Source organism: Chelonia mydas, chromosome 6 (genome assembly GCF_015237465.2).
Source record: "Chelonia mydas isolate rCheMyd1 chromosome 6, rCheMyd1.pri.v2, whole genome shotgun sequence".
NCBI classification, from domain to species: domain Eukaryota; kingdom Metazoa; phylum Chordata; order Testudines; family Cheloniidae; genus Chelonia; species Chelonia mydas.
In genome coordinates, this window is record NC_051246.2 from 103,190,910 (window position 1) to 103,216,394 (window position 25,485).

The 25,485-nt window shown below is 40.9% G+C and overlaps 1 protein-coding gene across 1 annotated transcript in view; it reads right to left on the minus strand.

Annotated features, from left to right (window-relative positions):
- Positions 1 to 25,485, minus strand: part of TRIP11 (thyroid hormone receptor interactor 11) — an 80,343-nt gene that overhangs the window by 41,050 nt on the left and 13,808 nt on the right. The window contains exons 5-10 of the mRNA XM_027817845.3: positions 24,843 to 24,911; positions 20,762 to 20,927; positions 18,016 to 18,381; positions 16,348 to 16,388; positions 13,377 to 13,472; positions 5,919 to 6,125 (exon numbers count right to left, since the gene is read on the minus strand). Of these exons, the coding sequence (XP_027673646.2) occupies positions 5,919 to 6,125; positions 13,377 to 13,472; positions 16,348 to 16,388; positions 18,016 to 18,381; positions 20,762 to 20,927; positions 24,843 to 24,911 (945 nt within the window). The remainder of the gene's footprint in view (positions 1 to 5,918; positions 6,126 to 13,376; positions 13,473 to 16,347; positions 16,389 to 18,015; positions 18,382 to 20,761; positions 20,928 to 24,842; positions 24,912 to 25,485) is intronic.

Genomic DNA, 25,485 nt, shown 5'->3' on the forward strand with positions numbered 1-25,485 from the left:
GGAAAAAAAAGTCTTGTTTGCACATGCTCGTAGAGACACACTACAGTTTTGCAGCTAAATTCTCTGAAGATTTCATTTGCACTGAGCATGCTCCACTCCTCAAAGTGCTTATGTGCTGACTAGACTGCACATGAGCCGTTCCCACAGCGTGCTGGAGCATGCACCATCTTCAGGGACTGAACAGGATCTTCACTGCAATTGCTCCTCCTGCCTGCCAGGAGCTGTTGTAGTGACAAGGACAGAAACTGAGAGCAACTCTTGATGCTCTCTCTGAGGACATGCAGGCAAAGTAGAAGAGAAAGAAGCTACTTGACTCAAATGAAGAATAAGGGTGAGGGTAAGGCAGGAATAGGAGCAGAAAGACAGGGGCAGAAGGGTCTATAACCGCTGGGACACACTCCCCAACAGGACCTAGAATTTAAACCATTATTCTAGAGCCTCAATATTCTTTTGCTGTTTAGCAAACAGCAGTGAAATCCACCTGACAGCGTGTCTTCACTCCTCATCTAATGGCAGGTCCACAAGGAAGGTGACAGCGTTCCATTGCTACCAGTTACTCTGTTAGGTCATGTGGGAGAAGTCTATGTTACGAATCTAAAGATCCATGGCAGAGGTCTATGCTATGGATCTAAAGATCCCAATCCTACAGATAACCCACACGGGGGCCAACATGGTTCCATATAACTGAAAAAAAAAAAATTCTTCAAGCTTTTTAAAAACATAAGAAATTACATTTAAAAAAATATATGTAGAATTTAAATTTAAATTAATTTAAAAATTAAGAAAACACTGAGGTAGCAAAGTAAAAAGCCTATAAAGTGCTTGAATAAGGTTGCCCATTCAACCTTAATTCAGCCTCCTTGTGCAGATGTATTATTGGTCAAGCTTGAGTCTTTGTTTGGGTGTAATGCAATAACTTCTGACCATTGCATACAATCAATTCCAAAAATTAAGGGAATATTCTAAGCATTAATGGACAGAACACTAAACATTTTGGTGAAAAATACGAAAACCTTAAGGGGAAAATGGGGGACACATTAAGCATCTGGCTAGCAGAGCTAACACCTCCAACCACCCTTGTAATTGTCTATAAATTGAAGAATTTATTTATCGCACCCATTAACATATTCTAGCATAACAAACCCCCTCATTTGAGTTCTGCCAATCCCCCCAATGCTGCTGACACACTGAAAGGGAAAGGAGACTAAGACACTAAGGTGGTGGGGAATGGACATGCATACAGACGGAGAAGGAGAATGATGGATCCTGGTATAGGGGCACGAAGAAATAGGGGCAGGCACAATCTCTGACAGCAGAAAAAGGGGGACCTGGAAATGGGGGCATACAGAACCCCTGGCATGGGAAGGAGGGAGAAATGGGGAGCACATAGATCCCTGACTGAGGGGGTAAAAGGAAGACCCTAATTTGGGGCCACACATAGCTCTTGGCATGAGGGCAAATGGAGGGGTCACAAAGAACCCCTAATGGGGGGGGGAGAGAATGGGGAACCTTGGTACAGTTTGGAAGGAAGGTCCAGTGGTGCACGTAGCCTCTTGCATGGGAGGGAGATTGAGGGACCCTGGTATGGGGGAAGAGGTAATGAGACAGCACACAGAGCCCCTGGAATGGGGAGTTACACAGAACACTTGGTGGAGGTGAGAATGGAGGGCAGAAAGCAAAGATCCTCTGGTACTGGGCTGTGTGTGTGCAGTGAGTCACTGAAGTAAAAGGGGAACAGAAGGGTGGCACACAAGAGGCTTGTTGGAGTGAATGCAAGGAGTTGCTGGTGTGTGCAATGATCACAGACAGGAGGAAGAATTTAATCAGAAAAATGCGAATGATGCTTGGGAATCCTTTAAAGAACACCTTACTACATGTCCCAAAAGGCACAGTCTCACAATCAAGGAAGAAGGCTGTGCTGTAAAAAATACGTGACAAATGGAAGAAAGGGAAAGTTGATACTAATGAATATAAATCAGAGTTAGGAATTGTAGAAAACTGATAAGGGAAGCCCATGGACAGAAGGAGAAATCTATGGCCCCTAGAATTAAGGATAATAAGATGGAGTTTTTAAAATATATTAGGAACAAAAAGAATCCTGACAATGGTATTGGCCCATTACTAGATGGAAATGGTAGAATTATCAATAATAATGCAGAAAAGGCAGAAGTGTTCAATAAATATAACTGTTCTATATTTGGGGAAAAACAGATTATATAATATCATATGGTGATAACACACTTTCCATTCCACTCACATCTCTGGAGAACGTTAAACAGTAGCTACTAAAGTTAGACATCTTAAAATAAGCAGGTCCAGCCACCTTGTACTCAAGAGTTATAAAAGAACTGGCCGCTGAGCTCGCTGGACCATTAATGTTGATTTTCAATTGGTCTTGGAATACGGGGGAAGTTTCAGAAGACTGAAAGCTAATGTGCCAATTTTTAAAAAGGGTAAATGAGATACGCAGTTAATTATAGGCCTGTCAGCCTGACATCAATTCTGGGAAGAGAATATAATGGCTCATTTGGGATGCAATTAATAAAGAACTAAAGAAGGGCAATGTAATTTAGGCAAATCAACATAGGTTTATAGAAAACAGATCCTGTCAAACAAACTTGATATCTGTGCTTGATGAAATTGTTATGAGGGGATCCCCTGTGAGTCCTTTCAGTCCTTAAGTAAAGCCCAAGCCACTCCATGTCTCCTTTACCACCATCATATTTTATTTTGTTGTTCCAGCAGCCTCTACCTTATAGTTTACTTATAATTTACAAGCCCTAGGCCAGCTCCACCACTTGCTTCTGGAGAAGGGAATAGAGCTGGCAGCAGTCAATCCGGCCCAGCTGTGCTTTCCTTCTGGTTCTCAGCTCCCCCTTCCCTGGCTTCCTTCCTCTCAAATTATAGGCTCCCAGATACTAGGGTTGCATCCCCCTCTAATTAGCCCTTCAGCTGTAGCTCTACGCAGCTGATTGACCCTTCTCAATTAATCTATATTGGTGGGGATTTGAGAGACAGGATGCTGAGTCAGCTCCTGATTCAGCTCACCTTGTTACAGAGATTACAGATTTGTTTGATAAATATAATAGTGCTGATGTAATATACTTAGACTTCTGTCAGGCATTTGACTTGGCACCACACAACATTCTGATTAAAAAACTAGAATATCAAATTAACATGGCACCGATTAAATTGTTTAAAAACTGCTAACTGATGGGTCTCAAAATGTAACTGTAAACAGGGAATTGTCATCAAAGAGGTCTGTTCCCAGTGAGGTTCCTCTGGGGTTGTTATCTTGGCCCTATGCTATTTAACATGTTTATCAAATGACCTGGAAGAAAACATAAAATCATCACTGATAACGTTTGCAGATGACAAAAATTGGAGAAGTGGTAAATAATGAAGAGGACATATCTCTGATTCAGAAAGATCTGGATCACTTGGTAAACTAGATGCAAGCAAACAATGTGTGTTTTAATAACTTAAATGTAAATGTATACACCTAGGAATAAAGAATGTAGGCCATATTTTACAGAACAGAGGACTCTATCCTGGAAGCAGTGACCCTGACAAAGATTTGGAGGTTGTGGTGGATACTCAGCTAAACGTGAGCTCCCAGTGAGATGCTGAGGTCAAAAGATCTAATGCAATCCTGAAATGCATAAACAGGGGAATCTCGAGTAGTAGTAGAGAAGTCATTTTATCAGTATATTTGGCTCTAGCACAGGGGTGGGCAAACCTTTTGGCCCGAGGGCCACATCTGGGTGGGGAAATTGCATGCAGGGCCATGAATGTAGGGCTGGGGCAGGAGGTTGGGGTGCGGGAGGTGGGGCAGGGTTTGGTGTGCAGGAAGGAGCTCAGGGCAAGGGGTTGGTGTGCAGCAGGGATGCGGGGTGCAGGAGGGGGCTTAAGGTAGGGGGTTGGGAGGTTCAGGGCAGGGGTTGGAGTGCACAAGGGGCTCAGGGCAGGGGTTTGGGGTGCAGGAAGTTTTCGAGGTGTGGGCTCCGGCCTGGCGCTGCTTACCTGGAGCGGCTCCGGGATGGCATCAGCACGCAGCCGGACTAAGGCGGGCTCTCTGCCTCCCCTGGCCCCGCCACGCTCCTGGAAGTGACCGGTACCATGTCCTTGCGGCCCCTGGAGGGGGACAGAGGGCTCTACATGCTGCCCTCGCCTGCGGGTACCTCCCCAAAGCTCCCATTGGCCGCGGTTCCCCCTACAATAACCTTGTGACCTCCCTTCCCCCCAAACTCCTTTTTGGGTCAGGACCCCTACAATTACAACACCGTGAAATTTCAAATTTAAATAGCTGAAATTTACAATTTTTAAAATCCTATGACTGTGAAATTGACCAAAATGGACCTTGAATTTGGTAGGGACCTAATTATTGTGGTATTGGCCATTTTCCTTCTGAAAAGTCAAGTAGTTAATCTGAAACAAATGTATTTCCAATACATTTTTAAAACCTGAATAGCAGCTAAAATAGTGACAAATATAAAACTATTAATATTTGATTTTGATTAAAAATAATCTGTGACCACTAAATTTCACATATTTTGCTCAAAATCTGATTTTTTTAAAAAAAAATTAAGATGTTATTGTACTATAAACTAATAAAATGTAAAGCTGATAAAAGGAAATACTTTTTATGTAACACATTGTTAACATATGAACTCATTGTCACAAGTATTTATGGAGGTCAAGATTTTATTAGGATTATATAAACCTAAACATATCCTTGGGTACTGCAACATTCCTAAAAAGGGGAATAAACCCTCATGCTAGAGGGCACATGATAACCACTACCTGATGGAAATTAGTAAGAAATTTCCATTGTGGATAGCGGGTATGTTATTCCATAATTGTCCGTCATAAATACAAAGGGAAGGGTAACAACCTTCCTGTATACGCGTACTATAAAATCCCTCTTGGACAGAGGCACAATATCCTTTTACCTGTAAAGGGTTAAGAAGCTCAGGTAACCTGGCTGGCACCTGACCAAAACGACCAATAAGGGGACAAGATACTTTCAAATCGCGGGGGGGGGGGTTTGAGGGGAGGCTTTTGTCTGTCTGTTCTGTGTGCTTGCCGGGGAGAGATCAAGAAAGCAAGTAATCCAACTCCATTAGAATTAGTAAGTACTAGCAAGGAAATGCGTTAGTTTACTTTTGTTTTGGTTTGTGATTTTCTCTGTGCTGAGAGGAAGGCGTATTCCTGGTTTTCTTTTTGTAACTTTAAAGTTTTTGCCCAGAGGGAAATCCTCTGTGTTTTAAATCTGATTACCCTGTGAGGTTAGCTTCCCTTCTAATTTTACAGAGGTGCTTCTTTTACCTTTTTTCTTTCTAATAAAATTCTGTTTCTTTTAAGAGCCTGACTGTTGTCTATTTTTCTCTATTGTCCTAAGACCCAGGGGTTTGGGTCTGTGATCACTTTGTAACCAATTGGTTAGGATATTATTCTCAAGCCTCCCCAGGAAAGGGGGTGTAAGGGCTTGGGGGGATATTTTGGGGGAAGAGGAACTCCAAGTGGTCCTTTCCCTGATTCTTTGTTAAACCACTTGGTGGTGGCAGCGTACCCTCCAAGGGCAAAGAATTTGTGCCTTGGGGAAGTTTTACCCTAAGCTGGTAGAAATAAACTTAGGGGGTCTTTCATGCGGGTCCCCACATCTGTACCCTAGAGTTCAGAGTGGGGAGGGAACCCTGACAGTCCACTACAGGATTTCTTGCATTTCCTTGAAGTATCTGGTATCAGCCACTGTCAGGAAGGAGGCTGGACTAAATAAACCACTGGTCTTATCCAGTATGGCAAGAAGAGATTATTGGAAACCTAATAGGTCCTGATATCTGTGAGGAAAGATTAACATCACACACTGAAAGTCTAAAAAGTAAAGAAGCCCATTAATTCTCAGCAATATTTGTTACCTGCATAGTTTCTTGATTCTGCTTGTCCAATTCTTCTAATTCTGCTGTTAGTGTTGCTCTTTCTATAATACTTTCTTTGAGTTCATGCTCTTTCCTTTCCAATTCCTGCCTTAACTGATTTAATTCCAGGTTCTGGTCTTCAATAGATGCAGATGTAATAGCCTCATCTTTATGTTGTAAATTTGCCAGTTTCTTCTGAAGTTCTTCCTTATATTGGACATAAATTGGATTTTATATTATTATTCAAGTTTTTAAACACTGTTTTAAAAACAGGCTTTATATTTAGTCAACCAGAGCATTTTAAGTTTGAACAAAAAAGCAAGCCTTTTGGACATTAGAAACAAGTTTACTTGAGTTTTATCCCAACTAAGCATTATTCAGTGTGAGGAAGGTGTTTCATTAACATTAATAAATATAGATATGTAAAAATATTTTCGTCACAAAGATCCCAGTGCAACTTATAACTGTGCACAAAGAAGAATCACATAATCCACAAGTGAAATCTGTCCTCAGCTGGTGTAAAATTGTCATAGCTGCACAATGGATGTGGCTCTTGGGGCACAGCGTGATGCACAATGGAAGAGGGAAGGGAGGGTTTTGGCCAAGGGTATTTAAGTAAATCTCTGATGAAAAATACAATGGGACTTTTAGTGTCCATGCAGACTAGAGTGGACCTCAGTTTGAAAGTCCTTCCAAACACATAGTAAACTACATGGAACTCTGACTACCATAGAATAATGAGTCAACCCTGCCGAAAGTTAGAGGTTGCTCACCATGTGCAGTAACGTGTTCATTGAGATGTGTGTGTTCCTATCAGTGCTCCACTGTAGGCGGTGTAGCAGCACCCTGGGATTGGAGCTCTTTGGTAGCACTACCCGTTGGGCCACACAGGTGCTTCTGCCTGTCTCACGCCATAAGGGCGCATCTCTATATAGGGCTGTGTGAGCCAACTGTCCTCAGTTCCTTCTCTACCACAGAGTTTATCTTTGAGTTCTGAAGCAGAGGAGAAGAGGGTGGGTAGTGGAGCACCCATAGTGAGACACATCTTGAAGAGCCTCAGTTACTGCACATGATGAGTAACCTTCTCTTCTTTGAGTAGTGTCCATCTGGGTGCTTCACTGTAGAGGACTGTAGAGCAGTGCCCACAGATGGAAGGCTGTGGCTTTGGAGTGGTGTCCAATAAGGAAAGGACAGTGTGTCTTTGTAGGGCATCTGATGCTGCAACATGGATAGTGCATAGAGTCGGCCAAAAGTGTCCATGGATGCCCAGGTGGCCCTTTGCAAATGCCAGTGATCGACACATTGTTGAGAAAGGCAATCAATGTGGAGAGAGAGCGAGTGGAATGCGCTCGAGTTCCAGGTGGAGGTAGCTGGTTGTGCAGTTGATAAAGTGAGAGCCACCTGGAAATATATTGTTTGGATGCAGCCACTCCCTTTAATCATTTGGCGGTTTAGAGGAATAAGCACGACAATTGTCTGAAAGATTTAGTTCTATCAAGGTAAAGGCTAATGCTCACCTAATGTCCAAGGTGTGTAGCACTGCTTCGTGTTGGTTCATATGCGGTTCGGGAAGAAGCAGGGAAGGTGGATAAGTTGGTTCAAATGGAAGGAGGACGGCACCACGGCTAGGAACTTTGGATGAGTGCATAATGTGACACTGTCCTTATGAAAAATTGTATACAGGGAGGGGGATGCCATGAGAGCCCCTATTTCTCCTCTTTGTCAGGTAGATGTGATGGGTACAAGAAATGCTGTTTTCATGGAAAGATGAATGTAAGAGCATGTTGTCATGGGCTCAAATGGTGGTCTGGTAAGACAGTTCAAGATGAGGTTGGGATCCCAAGGTGGGGTGGGAGGTCGTATGTAAGGGTAAAGGTTCTAAAGGCCTTTAAGGATCTCTTCATGAACAGGGTATGTGAATATGGAATAACCATCTATCTTGGGGTGGGGAATGCTGTGATGGCAGCCAAGTGCACACGAACAGAGCTTGTAGAGAAGCCCGATCTTTTAAGATCTAATATAGAATCTCGAATGAATGGTAATGGGGCATTTATCACAGACATGTTTGGCTGTGCACCAGGATCGGAATCGTTCCCAATTTTTGAGGCAAGTATGGTGAGTCATCTCACTTATTTAAGAGAGCCTCTTTTATTGCCTCTGAACAGGACACCTCCAGATCCTGAAACCATGAAGGAGACATAGATTGGGTTGGAGGATTCGGCCCGCATCCTGTGAGAGGAAGTGTGGAATCAATTGCAGGGTGATCAGAGAACACAATGTCATGCATAGGAAGTCATGGTCATGTTGGGGCTATGAGGATGACTCAGGCTCGTTACGCCTCTATTTTTTGAAGTACCTTGAACAAGAGAGGAAAAGGTGGAAAGGCACAAAGTAGTGGATCATCCCATGTAATAAGGAAGGCGTTTCCCAGAGACCAATGGCCTAGAGCTGCTTGTGAGCAGAATCGAGGGCATTTGGTATTCTTGGTGTGGCAAAAAGATCTATGTGGGGAAATCCTCAGTGGCTGAATATGCACTGAAGGACTCTTGTATCTAGTTCCCACTCATGGTCTTGTGAGAATTGCCTGTTCAGTAAGTCTACCATGGTGTTCTGCTGTCCAGGAAGGTATGCAGACGAAACGTTGATGTCCTGTTGGATACACCAGTTCCACAATTTCAGTGCTTTCGAGACTAGGGAGTGGGGCCTCACTCTGCCTTATCTTTTGATGTAGAACATGCAGGTAATATTGCCTGTTATTACTTTTACGGTTTGATGTTTGATCAGTGGTAGGAAACGTCGGCATGCATTGCTAACCACTCGCAGTTCTAGAAGGTTGACGTGCACAGAGAATTCTGCAGGAAACCACTTTCCCTGCACCGTGTGGGTCTGAAGGTGTACTTTCCAACCAACTAGGGAGGCGTTGGTGGTTAGAATCAGGGACAGTGTTCGTTGGAGAAAAGAGACCACCATACAGACATTTTGGTGTTGTGTCCACCAGACATGGATAGGCGTTTGTGAAGACTTTTGAAGACTTGTCTGTGAGGTACATACACTGTGCATAGCCACACCTGGAGACAGCACATGTGCAACCTGGTGTGTTCTTTCACTAATGTGGCCGCTTCCATATGGCCAAGCAGCTGGAGGCACTTCCTGGCAGAGAGCTGTAGGCTGATTCTCACAGCAGATACAAGTTGACTATTATAGAAAATCTGTGAGCTGGAAGGAAGGCTCTGGCCTGTATCGCATCCAGGTGTGCCCCAATAAACTCCAGATGTTGTACAAGTGACTGTCGATTTTTGGACGTTTATTTGAAGACCAAGGTTCAAGAAAAGCTCCAGCATCTTTCATATGGTGTGAATAAAGTCAGGTTCACACGGAGCTTTGAGGAGAAAGTGTGTAAGTATGGGACTATGACGAGGCCTTGTTTGCATAAGTATGCTGCCATTACCACAAGGATTGTGGAGAATACTTGGGGGTGAGGGGCTGTAAAGAGTCCAAAAGGTAGTACCTTGTATTGGCAATGATTGGTCCCCATGATGAATCTGAGGAATCGTCTGTGAGCAGGGTGTATGGTGATGTGAAAATGTGTGTCTTGGAAGTTGAGGTCCAAGAACCAGTACCCATGTTCCAGTGCTGGGATAATGGTTGATAGTGTGACCAGCTTGAAGTGTTGCAGTTAAATGAACTTGTTGAGGTTTCATAAATCTAGGATCTGTCTCCAGACACTGGATTTCTTTTGGATCATAAAATAGTGGGAATAAAAACTTTTCCCTTTGTGTTGGGATAGGACCGTTTCTATGGCCCCCAGTCTCAGCAGGTTATTTCCTTCTTCTCATAGGTGGTGTTCGTGAGAAGTGTACTTGAAGAGGCACAGGAAGGAAGGGATAGGAATGGAATGGAGTACCCTTTGTTGATTATTTCCAGGATCTATGTATCCAAAGTGATTGGTTATCATGATGAATAAAAAGGGGCTAAACGATTGCCAGACTGGCGAGTTGTTAAAGATGGTTGCAGCAACTTTAATGGGAGAAGGCTTCTTGGGGCCTCAACCAGACCAACAAAATTATATTTTAGATGAAGGTGTGTAAGACGTAGCTTCCTGAGGCAGCATTTATCTGCACTTCGGAGGGGGTCTCTGTCGTCTTTGTTGTGTGTCATACTGACAGCGAGGAGTGAAATGTGGAACTCAGGATCTTGGCTGGTATTTCCCCTGATGTCTCTTCAGCACTGGTTTGTATATATGCCGAGAGAGCTGAGAGTCGCTCGAGAGTCCTTTAGAGTATGTAGGGACTCATCCATGTGCTCGGCAAATAGTTTGGAACCTTCAGAGGTAGACAGGTAGATCCTTGACTGTGGACTGCGCACCTCTTTAGGGAATCCAGGAGAGGTGAAGGCATGTCGCTTGTCTTGTTACCACAGCTGTTGCGATGGAGTGAGCAGTCATGCCTGCAGAATCCAGGGAAGCCTGAAGTGCTGTGAGGGCAAGGTGGTGTCCTTCAGACATGAGTTCCTGGAATTGCTCCTTATTGTCTGGCAGATGTTGACAGAATTCCTCCAATTCAGAATAGTTCATATAATTGTATGTGGCCATAAAAGCCTTGTAATTAGTGATACGACACTGGAGTGTCACAAAAGAATATGCTTTGTGACCCAACAAGTCTAGCTGCATCCAGTCCCTCTCATAGGCGGTTGCCCTGGGGTGGTGTTAGGATCCCTTCTCATGCACTGCATTGACGACCAGGGAGTTTGGAGTGGAATGGGTAAAAAGAAATTCCAAGTCTTTAGTGGGGACATAAAATACCTTTTTGTCCTCTTGCTTGTAGGTTGGCAGGATGGACGTTGGGGTCTGCCAGAGCACATTGGCAGGGTCCAATAGGACCTTATGAATATGGAGGGCTGTCTTCACCGATGTGGAGGTGTGTAGGATATCAAGCAGCTTGTGTTGTTGCTCTTTGGAATTCCTCCAGCAAGATCTGGAGAGATTCAGCGATTCTGCAGAATAGTTCTTGAAAGTATCTGAAATAGTCCACCGATGTGGGAGGTGGTGGCATGATCGTCTCATCAGGGGAAGAGGAGGAGAAGTGGAGTGGTGGTGTAACCTCTTCCTCTCTTTCTTCCGGCTGTTCCTCCATCGTTACTGGGTTGACATTAGATGGTCAAGAAACAAAGGAGGATGGCGATTGATTGTATTTCTGGCTCTGCTCTATGGATAGTTTGGGAAAAATGTGCCATACAGATAGCCCATAGGTCCCAGTAGGGCCAATGTGGAGAGATTGGCATGTGGGGTTGCATCCATGGGGGTCCATACCAGGCCCTCGGTTCGGTTCTGGAAAACACAGATGAGCAGAGAGTTGTCTGTGTTCCAGATATGCGGGTGGAATGGAGTACTCTTCATCCTCTTCCTCTTCGTCCTTGCTGGGAAAGGATGGTGCAGTTCTCAGTGGTGAAGGGGAGTACGGTTGTGACTCCAGAGAAGAGGATGAACTAGAGGGAGCTTGCTATGGAGGAGCAGAGACTCTGGCATATCAGAGATGACCAGGTCCCTTGGATGTCTGAACTGCTGTGGTGCAGGCAGGAGCATCATCGGCACCAGTGGCTGTTTAGAAGGAACTACCAATGCCGAGGGCGGAGTGCATTCCCTCAAGCGTCCAGCAGATGGTATAGATGGCTTGCTCGATCCCGACAGCTTGCTCAGTGCCGAGAATTTGGTCGGTGCCAACACTGTTGTCAGTGCTGAAGCACCCAAGGTTGTCTTGGATGAGGCACTCAGTACCATTTTGGAAGCTCTTGCACTGTGTTTCTCAGTCCCAAGAGACGGTGTGTCCGCCTGTGGTCCTGCCCATTTAGGGTCCTTGGACTTCTGTTTAGCTCCAGTATCAGAGGTACTCAGATGGTCCTGGGAGCTAAGTCTCACCCCTGATGATGTTGAGGCTACTGACCTTGCAGGGGATGGCTTTCTCTGAGGCGGTTCCTTGGAAGGTGAAGTAATGGCTTTCTTCCCATCTGAGTGGGAAAGTGAGGATTTCCTCTTCGATGGCCAGGGCGAGTGGGGATCGACTGCTGACTGAACCTGGGGTGAGAACCAGGCTGGAGAGGTATCAAGGTTGGGATCCGAAGCTGGCCCTAGAGAACTCTCCATGAGGAGAATATTCAATCTGAATTCACAGTCCTTTTGGGCCTGGGTGGTCAAGTTGATACAAAGGGTGCACTTTTGTGCAACGTGGCCCTCACCGAGGCAGTGGGTGCACCATGAGTGCTCGTCACTCACGGGAAAGGCCTCCTAACAAGAGATGCACCTCTTGAACCCAGGAGACCCTGGCATAGTCCCGAGGAGGAGAGCTCCCATCTGGGGAGCGCAGAAAAAAGGGAAGCTTAAGGTAATGGGGAGGGAAGAGTAAACTACAAAAAAAAATTTTTAGGGGGAGAAAATTAACGGAAAAGGCTATTCACTACTAATGTAAAGTTAGTTAATTAGAGTATCTCTAAAGGTTAAGGTGGTAGAAAGGCTCTGCTCCAGATTCCATTCCAGACCAAAGACAATTGAGAAGGAACTGAGGGCGGCTGGACCACACAGCACTGAGTTGCTCACGGCGCAAGATGGGGAGGAGCGCATGTGTGGCCCAATGGGCACTGCTACCAAAGATCTTCAATCCCAGGAACAGGGGATCACACCACATACACTGAAGCACCCATAGGGACACTACTCGAAGAAGAACCTAAATTTCCAGGGAGACCAGGTATTTCAACTTGATGCTTCAAGCACTATGCCATTTCTCTATGTTAACAACTTTCTACCAAAGAAATTGAAATCTTTGGATCTATGGTGCAATATCAAAATGTCATTGCCATTCTCGGGGGGACGGCATGCAGTGTGAAAATAATGGCAAACAGAATGGAGAGACCACAATGCAATGCCAAATAAGGAAGAGAATCACATTTAACAAAACATTGACAGAAGGAGATGGAAAGTTATAGCTGCAAAGCTAGTAATTCAGAGATTCTTTTTGTCCTTTCCCATTTTTTCTTTAAATCAACATCTGAGGCAACATATCAATGCAATTCTGTAAAATGATTAATATTACAGCTCAAAATACATCAGCTTCTACGATGTAATATTTATCAAATAAAAAGTGCAAAGGCTGTCTCTTTCCCTTATAATATGTCAATGGGATGTACTTTCAAGCAGTCGTGACAAATACAATTCAGAATGAAATACCTATTTTAATATGGGAATTTAACTGAAATAATTTCTTTTAATTTTGAAATAGAATTAAATTATTTTCTTGAGATGTTCGCAAAATACCTTAATGAACGTCAAATTTTCTAAGTAGATTTAAGGTTGGTCTGAAAACTTTACACAGAATGGTAATGAGCGCACAATGTGCTTGTTAATACTCTTATACTGCAGTAAATGTATATACAAAATTAAAAGCAAAGATGGTCAATTAACTAACATACCTTTTCTTTTCCTAGTTTATGATTTTCTTCTTTTAGAACTTGTGTATCTGTTTTAATCTTTAGACCATCTTCTCCCGCACCAGTAAATCTATCAGCCTATAAAAAAAAAAAAAAAAAAAAAAAAAAAAAAAAAAAACAGTTGGTAATTCATCTCAGAATTTTGTTTCTTCTGAATCTGTATCAAAGTAACAAAACAATAGCAATTGTGAGAATTCTATAACATTTTAGATTTTTCTATAAAGGAGCGTAAGAATGAAAAACAATTTTTCAAATGTGACAATGCAGACACTGTAATACTGTTGTCTACATGTGATTTCCAGGAGGACCTCACCACTTAATTAAAAACAAGTTACACACTGTATTAGATTGAACAATAAATTGTTCGAGGGAGTGCAATAGTTCTAACTACTCAAGTGTGTGGCGTTTCTCATACCACATTAAATATTCTTTTCCTATCTCTTCTATATCCAGTCATGAAATTATTAGCCTAAAGTTACTTCCTTGATTATCACAAGACCATCTACATGAAAATAAAAAAGTTTAAATATGTTCAATACTAAACATACGATTTCAAAAGAGTGCTTTTCCTTACACTTGCATTGAAGTTGAGATAGAAGTGGAAGCAAGACCTGTTGAAAGCCTATGGGTCAGGATAAAAGGGGTAAAAAACAAGGGTGATGTCCTGGTAGGGATCTATTATAACCACCCAACCAGGAAGAAGAGGTGGATGAGGCTTTAATAAACATCTAACAAAAATCATACAAAACACAGGAATTGGTGGTAATGGGGGCCTTCAACTACCCGGACATCTATTGGGAAAACAATAGACCAGGACACAGATTATCCAACAAGTTCTTGGAATGCATTGAAGGCAACTTTTTATTACAGGAGGTGGAAAAAACAACCAGGGAAGAAGCTATTCTGGATTTGGTTCTGACAAAATCTAGTTGAGAACTAGTTGAGAATCTGAAGATAGAATGCACCTTGAGTGAAAATGATCATGAAATGATGCAGTTCATGATTCTAAGAAATAGTGGGAGGGAAAACAGCAAAACAAAAGATAATGGACTTGAAGAAGGCATACTTTAAATACAAAATGGTCTGTATGGATGTGCTATTAATATGCATAAATACGCTAGCCTATATAGTAAGTGTACCCAAAGATTTATGTGTGTGACGGAATAAGATTTGGGCATGCAAGGTTGGGCATTGACATGAATATTCAGGATAGTGCCAAGACCCTATAAGAGGGCAAAACACTAAGTGGAATTAGTTCTTTTAAGTTCCTCTTTTGTTTAGCTACCACGTTGGCTTTTGCAGTATAGCTTAGTTACTCTACATTTGACCCTTCTCTCCACTTTCTCAGCATTGAGGAACCTGAACCATCGGACTCATTTGGCATGCCAGAGACAAGGTTGATCCTTGGTCTCCCATCACCAGGTCCCCAAGGAAGGGTGTGAGTAACTTTTGTAAGGAATGATACCACAGGTACCCATAGAACTATATTATTTCTTTCTGATTCTATGGTTTGGAGCTTTTATAACTTTTTCCTTGATTTTAATAAAAATCTCTAAAGCAGGGCTAGTCAACCTATGGCACGCGTGCCAAAGGTGGCATGCGAGCTGATTTTCAGTGGCACTCTCACTGACCAGGTCCTGACCATCAGTCCTGGGAGCTCCGCTGCCAGCCTGGGGTACTGTCTGCCGGCCCTCTGCCAGCTGGAGTTCCGTCTGCTGGACCCACTCAGTCCGCTGCCAGCCCTGGGTTCAGCCCACCAGTCCGGGTGGGGTGGGGAGTCATGATTCTTAGTAAGGCTTTTGATGCTGTCTCACATGACCTTCTCAGAGAACTATAGCCTACACGAATCTACTATAAGATGGGTGCACAATTGGCTGGAAAACTGTACTTAGAGTAATTATCAATGGTTCACTATCAAGCTGGAAGGACATAATGAGTGGGGTCCCACAGGAATCTGTCCTGAGTCCGTTTCTATTCAAAATCTTCATAATTGATTTGGATAATGGACACAAAGAATACACTTAAAGTTTACGCACGACATCAAGCAGGAGAGGGTTGTGAGCAATTTGGAGGACAGGATTAGAATTCAAAATGATCTTGACTTACTGAAGAAATAATTTGAATTAAATAGGATGAAATTCAATGAGGACAAATGCAAACAGCACAACTACAAAATGAGAAATGACCACCTTCGGAAGGAGAACTGCAGAAAAGGATCTGGGGGTCATAGTGGACCACAAACGAAATACGGGTCAGCAATGTAATACTGTTGCAAAAAAAGCGAACAACATTCTGGGTTGTATTAGTAGAATAGTTGTAAGCAAGATGAAAAGTAATTCTTCCACTCTGCTCAGCACTGAGAAGGTCTGAACTGGAGTATTGTGTCCAGTTCTGGGCACCATACTTCGGGAAAGAGGTGAACAAACTGGAGAAAGTCCAGAGGAGAGCAACGAAAATGATTAAAGGTCTAGGAAACATGACCTGTAAGAAAAGATTAAAAAAAAAAAAAAAAAAAATGGCTTTGTTTAGTCTGGAGAAGAGAAGACTGAGGAGAAACATAACAGCCTTCAAGTACATAAAAAGTTGTTATGAAGAGGAGGGTGATCAATTGTTCTCTTTAGCCACTGAGGAAAGGACAAGAAGTAATGGGCTTAAGTTGCAGCAAGGGAGATTTAGGTTAGGAAGTTTTTCCTAATGTCTAACTGTAAGGATAGCTAAGCCTGGAACAAATTACCTAGAGAGACTGTGGAATCTCCATCACTGGAGGTTTTTAACAGGTTAGACAACGCCTGTCAGAGATGTTCTAGATAATACTTTGATCTATGGCAGTGCAGGGGACTGGACTAGATGACCTGTCAAGGTCCCTTCCAGTCCTACATTTGCATGATTCTATGATTTACTTAGTTCTTACTATTATGACTTCAGCGTTGGTATCATTTCGAAATCAGCTTACCTGATTTAAGGTATTAAGTCTCATTATTTCTTTTTCTGCATCTGTAAAAACAGCAACAAAATTAAATTATTTATGTTGACAACCAGAAGATTAGGTCATTTAAATTGCTATACAGATTAAGTAGAAAAATCTTAGGTAACTAAAACCAAAGTAATGTCTCCAAGCAATAAACTGCTATATTCCATCAGCATGCTCCAATCAGTGGGAAAAAACCCATAATGTAAAAACACAACAGTATGATCCAGTTTTCATCTCTTCGCAGCTAGATTCAGGCCAAGATGTTAGAACACAAGTGAAGTTCAGACACAGTCCATCAGTAGTTACTGAAATTTAGCTCTGAATGACTAAGTACTTAAGACTTTTATAAAACACCAAAGAAAATATTCAAAATGAAACAACTAAATATTTTACCACAACACAGACACTGCCTATAAATCACAAATACAGCATTTTATTTTTGTGAATTACACTCCTATAACACCAAAAACCAATTCATTATAATGGAAAAATATTCATTTAAATGTAACTCCTACTACTGAGTTTCTATAATGGCTACAAGCAAAAGCATATGCTTCTGTTACTTAAAAGTGGTCATTACTGTGGGAAACTCATGGCTAACAGTCTCGTTTTGAAAGCAATTCCCTCATAAGAAACCCCAAAAAGTCCTATGTAGAAAAAGTTTAGGAGGCAAGAAGCATTACGAGGTTCCCCTCAGTCTCTTCTGGACTCCGCAGTCAGGGAAACTACTGCAGAGGCTCCCTGGCTGGACCATCATGTTGCCAGGACTTCCCAGACTGAATGCCCTGGAAGCCCCTGAATGGTAGCTTCTCTAAAATGGATAGGGCTCAGACAGTATTAATGCTTGAGCAGATCTACTTTGGGGAGCTGCAGCCCTCCCCCTCACACTCTGTGAGAAGATCTGCAGAGAACTATCTGTGGGAAAAAGCAAATAATACTCATGGGGAAATGCATATTCAGAGGGCCTCTGTGTTCAGATATCTACAGTTTTCCATACCTAGCCCATGATTTGCTGCGGGCAATAGAAGTAAAACAAGACAAAGCGTCAGAGCAAGACAGCAAATGGATCCGAAGCAGGACAGTAAAAGAAATCAAGTCCAGATTGATAAGGGAAGGCAAACCAAGCAAACAGGAAAGGTCATTTTTTATAGGTCATGCCATAATTTTAAATTGTTCAGTTGTCATCTTTAGCTTCTCTTCTTTCCAGTGTAACTAATCTTAGTATTTTCAACAACATTTTAAGACCAGACATATTTCTAACATTTGTCAGCCTCTCTCTACACGTTTTGATCTTAGCTATATCTTTAGAGTGATGCAAACGATTTTAGAAACCATCATCATAAAACTGGCATTATTATTTTAGTCTTTCAGCAAAACAGCTAGGTTTAGTCTTTCAGCCAGGTTCTAGGCAGGCATCTTCACTAAGCTATCCAGAGACTTCTACCTCACTATCAGAGTAGTGCCAAGGTAGTCCTTTCAGATCTTGTTTTACTTGACCATTTCAGGGGTAAATCCTTTTCTAAAATGGCTCTATTCATAGTAATCACAATCTCATATTTATTCATACTACTTTTCCTAAAATGGCTTCTCTCTATTTTTAAATGTGTAAAATCTTTTGGATAGGATCTGAAAATCTCAATTGCTTCATACCCAACAGTGCTTGTTGTAGTCTGAGCACTTCTTCCTCTGATGAGGTCATCAGTGGGAGTTTTTTCCCTTCTTCTTTCAGAATGGTCTCCTGTTCTGCAACATAATTTTGAAGCTTAATAACCTCAGATTTCAGTCTTTCATATTCTTGTGTTATTTGGCTGTTTTCCACCTTTACCAGTTCTCTTTCGTTCAGCAGGATTTTGTTCTCATTTTCTACAGAAGATAATTTCTGATTCAAATTTTTTACTTTATCCTCCAGTTCCTTCATAGTCTGCGTGTCCTCTGGTTTTTCAGTTTGTAGGATTTGAACGTTCTTTTGCAGGTCACTAATTTTAGAATGATCACTGATTTCAATGCCTGCACCACCTGAAAAGCACAAGAGATTGGTTACGAGTCTAAATTCAAAGTCAGCATTATAGAATTTTCTCCTGGAACAGCTACCAACTAAGAATTTTTATTCTTGAAAGGTTCGCAATGTTAAACAATAACTTTAGTGAAATGGGGGCACTCACTTCATCTATAGAAAGCAAGAGAGACATTTAGAAGAACAAATGTTTGAAGTATATAAAAATATGTGATTTGCTTTAGAAGAGATACACCTCACAGCTCCTTATACTGATAATGATAAAATGGCAATTTTGAAAAAAGTGAAGTGAGGCAGATACGGTTCTAATCACCAATAGTTAAAAAACTGACTAAAAAGGGAAAAATAATCAAAAAACATAACATGAGTATCAAAAATAAAGTTGTCTAGTCAGTCCTTCATACGTTCCTAAAACTATTTCACCAAAATACTGTTAGCCTACCAGGTTCATTCCAGATCAAAGGACATGAGGTTTTGTGGTTTGTTGTTTTAATGTAACAGAGTTAATGAACTGTTGTCACAGGTTATAATAATTTGCATATTTCACATGTATTCATTTTAGTCCATTTTTAAATTCTCAGGATTGTGGCTGGAAATTGATAATCAATAAAATAAATCTAATATGTTTGTAAGTTCCTACAAGAATTCAAGAATGTTTTCATGACAATCATATATTCTATAGATGAACACAAATTCTCATTATATTTGGTTTTGCCATTTTATACATAAATCCTTATATTTATAATTCAATGTACAGGAAACAGCATTGACTTTTCCTTTAAAGGTTTAAATTAAAAACGTAAATTGCCAAGCATAGAAGCGAAGACATATTATTCTGCAATAAAACTCTCAGACTTTAAACCTAAAGGTCATATTCAAGAGAAGTTGGGTTTTTATAGGTACCACATATAATGTCCCTAAAACTTTAGGAGCCTCCGTAAAGCCAGCATAACTTATAATGCAAATCATTTATACAAGTTACAGAGCTCAAGAAGGCAGAAAGCCAAAATTTAGACAGAAGCCGTTAAAAAAAAGACACGTTGCTTGTCCATGCATGACTACGCAGACTCTGAAAACAAGAATTTCTAGGATCGGCATCCAGACGATCCCAGATGAGTGAAAACGCAATTTAGCAAGGGTATGGTCATAGGTAAGTAATATCATGCTAAGAAGTGTGAGAAGTATTTTGTCTTACAGCCGAGTCATGATGCAAAAGATGCGTGGCTCATGCCTTTGATTTCACCAAAGACTCTTTAAAAGGATTGTTTTGAAAGAAGTCAAAAGACAGAACAATTTTAACAGGCATTAAGACACCATGAGTCAATTCCCTACCACCTCTGGTTGAGACCTCAAAAGGTTCTTACATGGTGCTTCTGCCTACTCTATATCTGAGGAGACACTGTCTGTGATGGAGTTTCTCCTTCATTCTGAGAAGGGACATTGGTCATTGGAAGTATGTCTCTTTCCCAAAGGGTAACACACGCTCTTTGGGTGGCATAGCTTTGATGAATCAATTACAAATGAAACTTATTAAGTTTAGAAATGAACTTGTAAATGAGGCCCCCTTCAAAAAGAGACCCAATTAATATGACATACAAACTTTCACTTCTATGCATCCAAAGATATCCCAGTACAAGAAAAATAGATAAAGGCACTTCTTGCTAGAAAGTGTTCTATCTACAAACCTAACCAACCAGGAACTTATACAGCCCTCATCACCATCACATCTGACTTCATATCATTCAGTGAGTGACCCATTTAGTACTTACTACTTGCCTCCAGAATTATTTTTTGTGTTGAAAAGTTTTCACTCTATTCTGCAGTCTCTTTCCAAAATCAATATTGGATTGAAATCAAACATGTGTTGGTTTTATGGATTTAGTGCATACCACCTGCCTGAGGATATCATCACTCTAAATGGATGTAAATAGATTATGAGGGGACAAATTATTGTCCAGGAGTTTAAAAAAATATCCCACAATGAATACAAGTGAAGAGATATATCTGTTTCTCAGACAGTTTTCAACTCTACTGGATTGGGAATAGTAGGAGAGAAGCCTTCCACAGGTAATAACCCCTTAGCTCTGAAAAATTAATTTAACAGGCTTGAAGAGTTTCTCAGTATCCAGACCAGAATCTGTATGGTGGACAGCTGAAAGTCACATGTGCATTTTCTTCTGAAGAGCAGCCATTAACAATGCAATTAAATGTGTTCAAGTCAAATATAACCAAACTAAAGATTTGCTAAATCCATATGAATTTACTGGATGTCGATTATACTGTTCATTTGTATGTGCATTTGATATTCTGAATAAAATTCATTCCATATAAAAGCTGAGGGTAACAGCCAATAAAATAGAATGATCACAGGGTAATAAATACCTTGCTGTAACTGATTTTCAAGTTCTTCAATTCGCTCCTCATATTCACTTAACTCTTCCCGGTGCCGACGACTTATCTCTGCTAGTTTCTGTCGATGTGCATCCTGTAACACAGAAAGCTCATGCTGATGTTCATCTATTTCTTGACTTAAATTCTGTTTCAGCTCCTGAAAAGTGTAATTGAAAAAATATATATTTAGAATGCAGATACATAGTATGTATACATTTTAAAAAGATATTTTTCTGCGCCTGCAAAGATACTGCCAAATATTTTACACCAAAAATAAAACATGCCTGTTTAAAATATTTATACAAATAATGTGGTTGGCATGGTACAAATTACAAAAATAAAGAGCCCCACCTCAAAGAACTTGTGATCTCACACACACAGGAGAATGTATACATTAGAACAGGGATCGGCAACGTTTGGCACGCAGCCCATCAAGGAAATCCACTGGAGGGCTGGGACAGTTTGTTTACGTGCAGCATCTGCAGGTTCGGCCGATCGCAGCTCCCACTAGCCATGGTTCGCCACTCCAGGCCAATGGTGGGTGTGGGAAGCGGCGTGGGCCAACGGATATGCTGGCAGCCGCTTCCTGCAGCCCCCATTGGCCTGGAATGGTGCACCACGGCCAGTGGGAGCTGCGATCGGCTGAACTTGCGAACGCTGCAGGTAAACAAAGTGTCCCGGCCCACCAGCGGATTTCCCTGACAGGCTGCATTCCAAAGGTTGTCGATCCCTGCATCAGGACATCCAGATGGTATATGACTGGATTGTCTTTCTCCACCACCACCATCTCACCCCTCACATATACACACTCCACTCTCACTCACACACAGTTTAATTATAATCAGGTTAATATTGTCTTAAATGTCAAATAACCTCTATTAATGAAAGTTCGGATAATGTAATTTTTGTTTGGATGGAGAATTCATGTTAATTAGGAAACTCTAACCATTGATACATCAGGGCTGCCAAGTAAACAGGTGAACAAGTTTCTTCTTGTCTGTATACAAAAAGTAATAAAAATGTGTGTGTGTGTGTGTGTGTGTGTGTGTGTGTGTGTGTGTGTGTGTGTGTGTGTGTGTGTGTGTGTGTGTGTGTGTTTTTAATGGAATCATGAGCACAAAATGCTACTTTCCTATTTGTACATGTTGTCTGATCACTTTTGTCGAACACCATGCTGTGTCCCATGGAAGTGCATTTCTACTCTGATCTTTTCAGCACAAAGTATTGCAATAGTGACACTTAACCCACAACCCCCCTACACTCCCAGGTAAAGCAATCCATAGCAGCAGTTAATAACCATCTATGTTAAGTCCCCTTAGCTTTTCTTCAGATCCTCAAGTCCCTGGAAGTGCCCACTCTGAACATTAATCGCTTAAATAACAAAAGTACTTAGCACTTATACAGCATGTCTCATCTTCTAAGAACTTTACAAATACTGAAAGGAAAAAATATCGTCTTGGAGCTTGACCATAATGCAAAATTGAAAAACACACACATTTATCAACTATAGGGATAGCTGGCAGTGTTCTTTCACCAAAAAAGTAACTTAGGGCTTGTGCACATGACAAGTTAGTGCCTGGAAAGCCAGCATGTGAATCTACAGGACACGAGCTTGCCATACATTAACTCGCCACGTGGACATTACTACAGTGCAGTGAAAGTGCCAAAGTACTATTCTACACTCCAGGACTTTTACTGTGTGGTAGCAGTGTCCACATGGTGAGTTAGTGTGTGGCAAGCTGACGGCATGTAGATTCACATCATGGCTTGCTGGGGACTAACCTTCCACGTAGACAAGCCCTTACCTTATGCAAACACAGGAATTTACTAAAGCCTGAATGAAGCCCACAACCTTAGCCTCAATCTTGTCCTCTTTAAGCAACAAGAAAATTCAGCCTCACTGAGGAGAGTAGCTGGGACTATTCTTGAAAGAAGAATCAGGATCATGGTCAATTTACTTGTACTGGTGGAAAAAAAACACAACTTTTGCAACAAATGGATAAAAAAATTAAAATACTGGATTACTCCTTCTTTGACAGAAAGCGTGCTCAATTCTGTAACCTGGGCTCATCTTGGAAGAGATTCCACAACCCTGAGATTCTCACAGAGGGCTAAACCTTACTCCCACAGAAGTCAATGAGAGCCCTGCAACAGACTTCTTTTGGAGCATGAACAGGCCATAGGACTAGAGGCTGGCACTTGTTTTGGGAAGAGTTACAGTGTATGGATTATTTACACCTCTTAGTAGACAAATGCAACATAACAGTACATCACAGAAGGCAAAAGAAAGACTAACTTTCTGAACCAGCCACAGAGCAAAGTGTCACATAAGTTGAGGAAAAGGCTGGTCCCCAATGAAAAGTACACGTAAAAAGGGCTGCAGAGCTCACTCAGACTTCGGTTATACTTATTTAGAGCAGTGGTTCTCAACCAAGGGTATGCGTACCCCTGGGGTATGTAGAGGTCTTCCAGGGGGTACATCAACTCATCTAGATATTTGCCTAGTTTTACAAGGCTATATAAAAAGCAATAGCAAAGTCAGCAGAAAATAAAATTTCATACGACCTGTTCATATTACTCTATATACTGTACACTGAAATGTAAGTGCAGTATTTATATTCAAATTCATTTATTTTATAATATGGTAAATGTGAGAAAGTAAGCAATTTTTCAGTAATATTGTGCTGTTACACTTTTGTATTTTTAGGTCTGATTTTGTAAGCAAGTAGTTTTTAAGTGAGGTGAAACTTGAGGTACACAAGATAAATCAGACTCCTGAAAGGGGTACAGTAGTCTGGAAAGGTTGAGAGTTACTGATTTAGAGCTTTTCCTAATTTGAAAGTTGCCTTAAGGATCCTAGACTGTTGGGAAGAGACGATTGCAACAATATCCCTTCCTTCTAATCATATTTATAAATTAAATGGTGTAAGCTTATTGGAACTCTAGAAAAAATAGCTGTTTCTAGTAGCGTAACTAGAATTCTGCATCCCTGGCAAAGTGCAATTAGGTTTTCCACTTTCAATACAGAAAAAAGATGAGCACTATTTACTTATGTAGGATAAATAATAAGGATGCAATAACTAACATTTAATAGCAGCAAAGTGTGATCAAGAGGAGTTTTCCTGTCATTCCCTATAATTACCAGGAAGTCTCCTCTCCATCATTCATTATAACTTATGTTAAAACACTCAAATATGAGAGAAAAGCAAACTAGAAAATTTAAGTTACACTAGATAATACACTTACTCTCACCTTACCATGTACTGAAGATAAAATGAAGCTGGAAAATCAAATCAATTTTAAGTCTAAAAATGTATTTTTGTCTTATTTCACCATTTACATATGTATTTATATACGTATACCATATAACATTACCAGTATATGCCTTCACAACTATATAGTACATTAATAAGTTAGAATGGTTAGCTTAAGAAACAGGACTCAGAATAGAGCAAAATTACATCCAGATATGCACCTGTACAAAATACGTACCACACAAATGAAGACAAAAATGTTTATGGTGTCTAATTTACCCATCAAAGAGCTGAAATTCAGTAGTGCTTAACACTTATAGTTTCCACTGATTTCACTTGGAGTTGTAGAGACTCAGCACACTGGGGCAAAGGGTTGGGGGGGAAAAGCAACCTCAAGGTATCCCATGATGGGCAGCCAAAAATTGAGGCACTACAAATCACTGGCTACTTTTGATGTGTTGGCCTTAATCTTACAAACTTTATACTTTCAAGCCTATAATATTGTAACAAGCCAGTTGTATGACCAACCTGAGAGACACGCGTTCATCTAATCAATCAGAATCTTTTTTAAAATACAGGAGGTGTGGAAACATTTCAGTTATAAACACAATTATATTATACGCCAATACATTTCATTTAGTACAGAGGACTTAGGCCCCGATCGTGCAAACATTTATGCATATACTTAACTTGATTAATATGAAACGTGACTGAAGTCATTGGGACTACACATGTAAATGTTTGCAGGACTGGGGGCTTAGCTGCAAATTATAAAAAATTTATGTATGTGGGTTGATTTGTCAAAATTGTCACCTTACTTTAATAATATTTTGCAGCTTGCAGATTTCACTTTGATCAGCGTTATTTGTTCCTCGTACTCTGGAAGACTAGATAAAAGAAGAAAAATAATACTTTAGTTTGGGAAATAAATTGAGATAAACAACGGTTTATCTTCCTTTGAGCATTTCAACAGCAAATAATTCTTAATAAAATAGAAAATGCAAGTACACTAAAAGTACTTACTAAAAGTAAGTAAGCCTCTATCACAACATTCAAATGTAGGTACTTTGATTATAAAGAGGGGCTATTAAAATATAAAGTTTAAAGCTACAATAGCTTTATTTCTAATAAAAAATATAAAATAGCATTTCTCTGTTGAAACAAAAACAGCTATTGGATTTCTTTGTGCGCAAATTTCACAGTATATTGATTGCATTTATGACATGCTAGCATATTTAACAGTTTCTTGCATTTAAAGAAAACCAACATATATACTATATTTTATTTCCAGTATACATAACTGTAGATGCTATGGACACAAGTAATATCACTGAAATCCAACGCACTAGTTACTTGAGTAAAGATCAGTCACATGAGTAAGAGTTTGCAGGATTGATCACAGCAATGAGAATTTTTGTAACTGACAGAAAATGAAGTGGTAAGGGAAAATTACAGATGGTA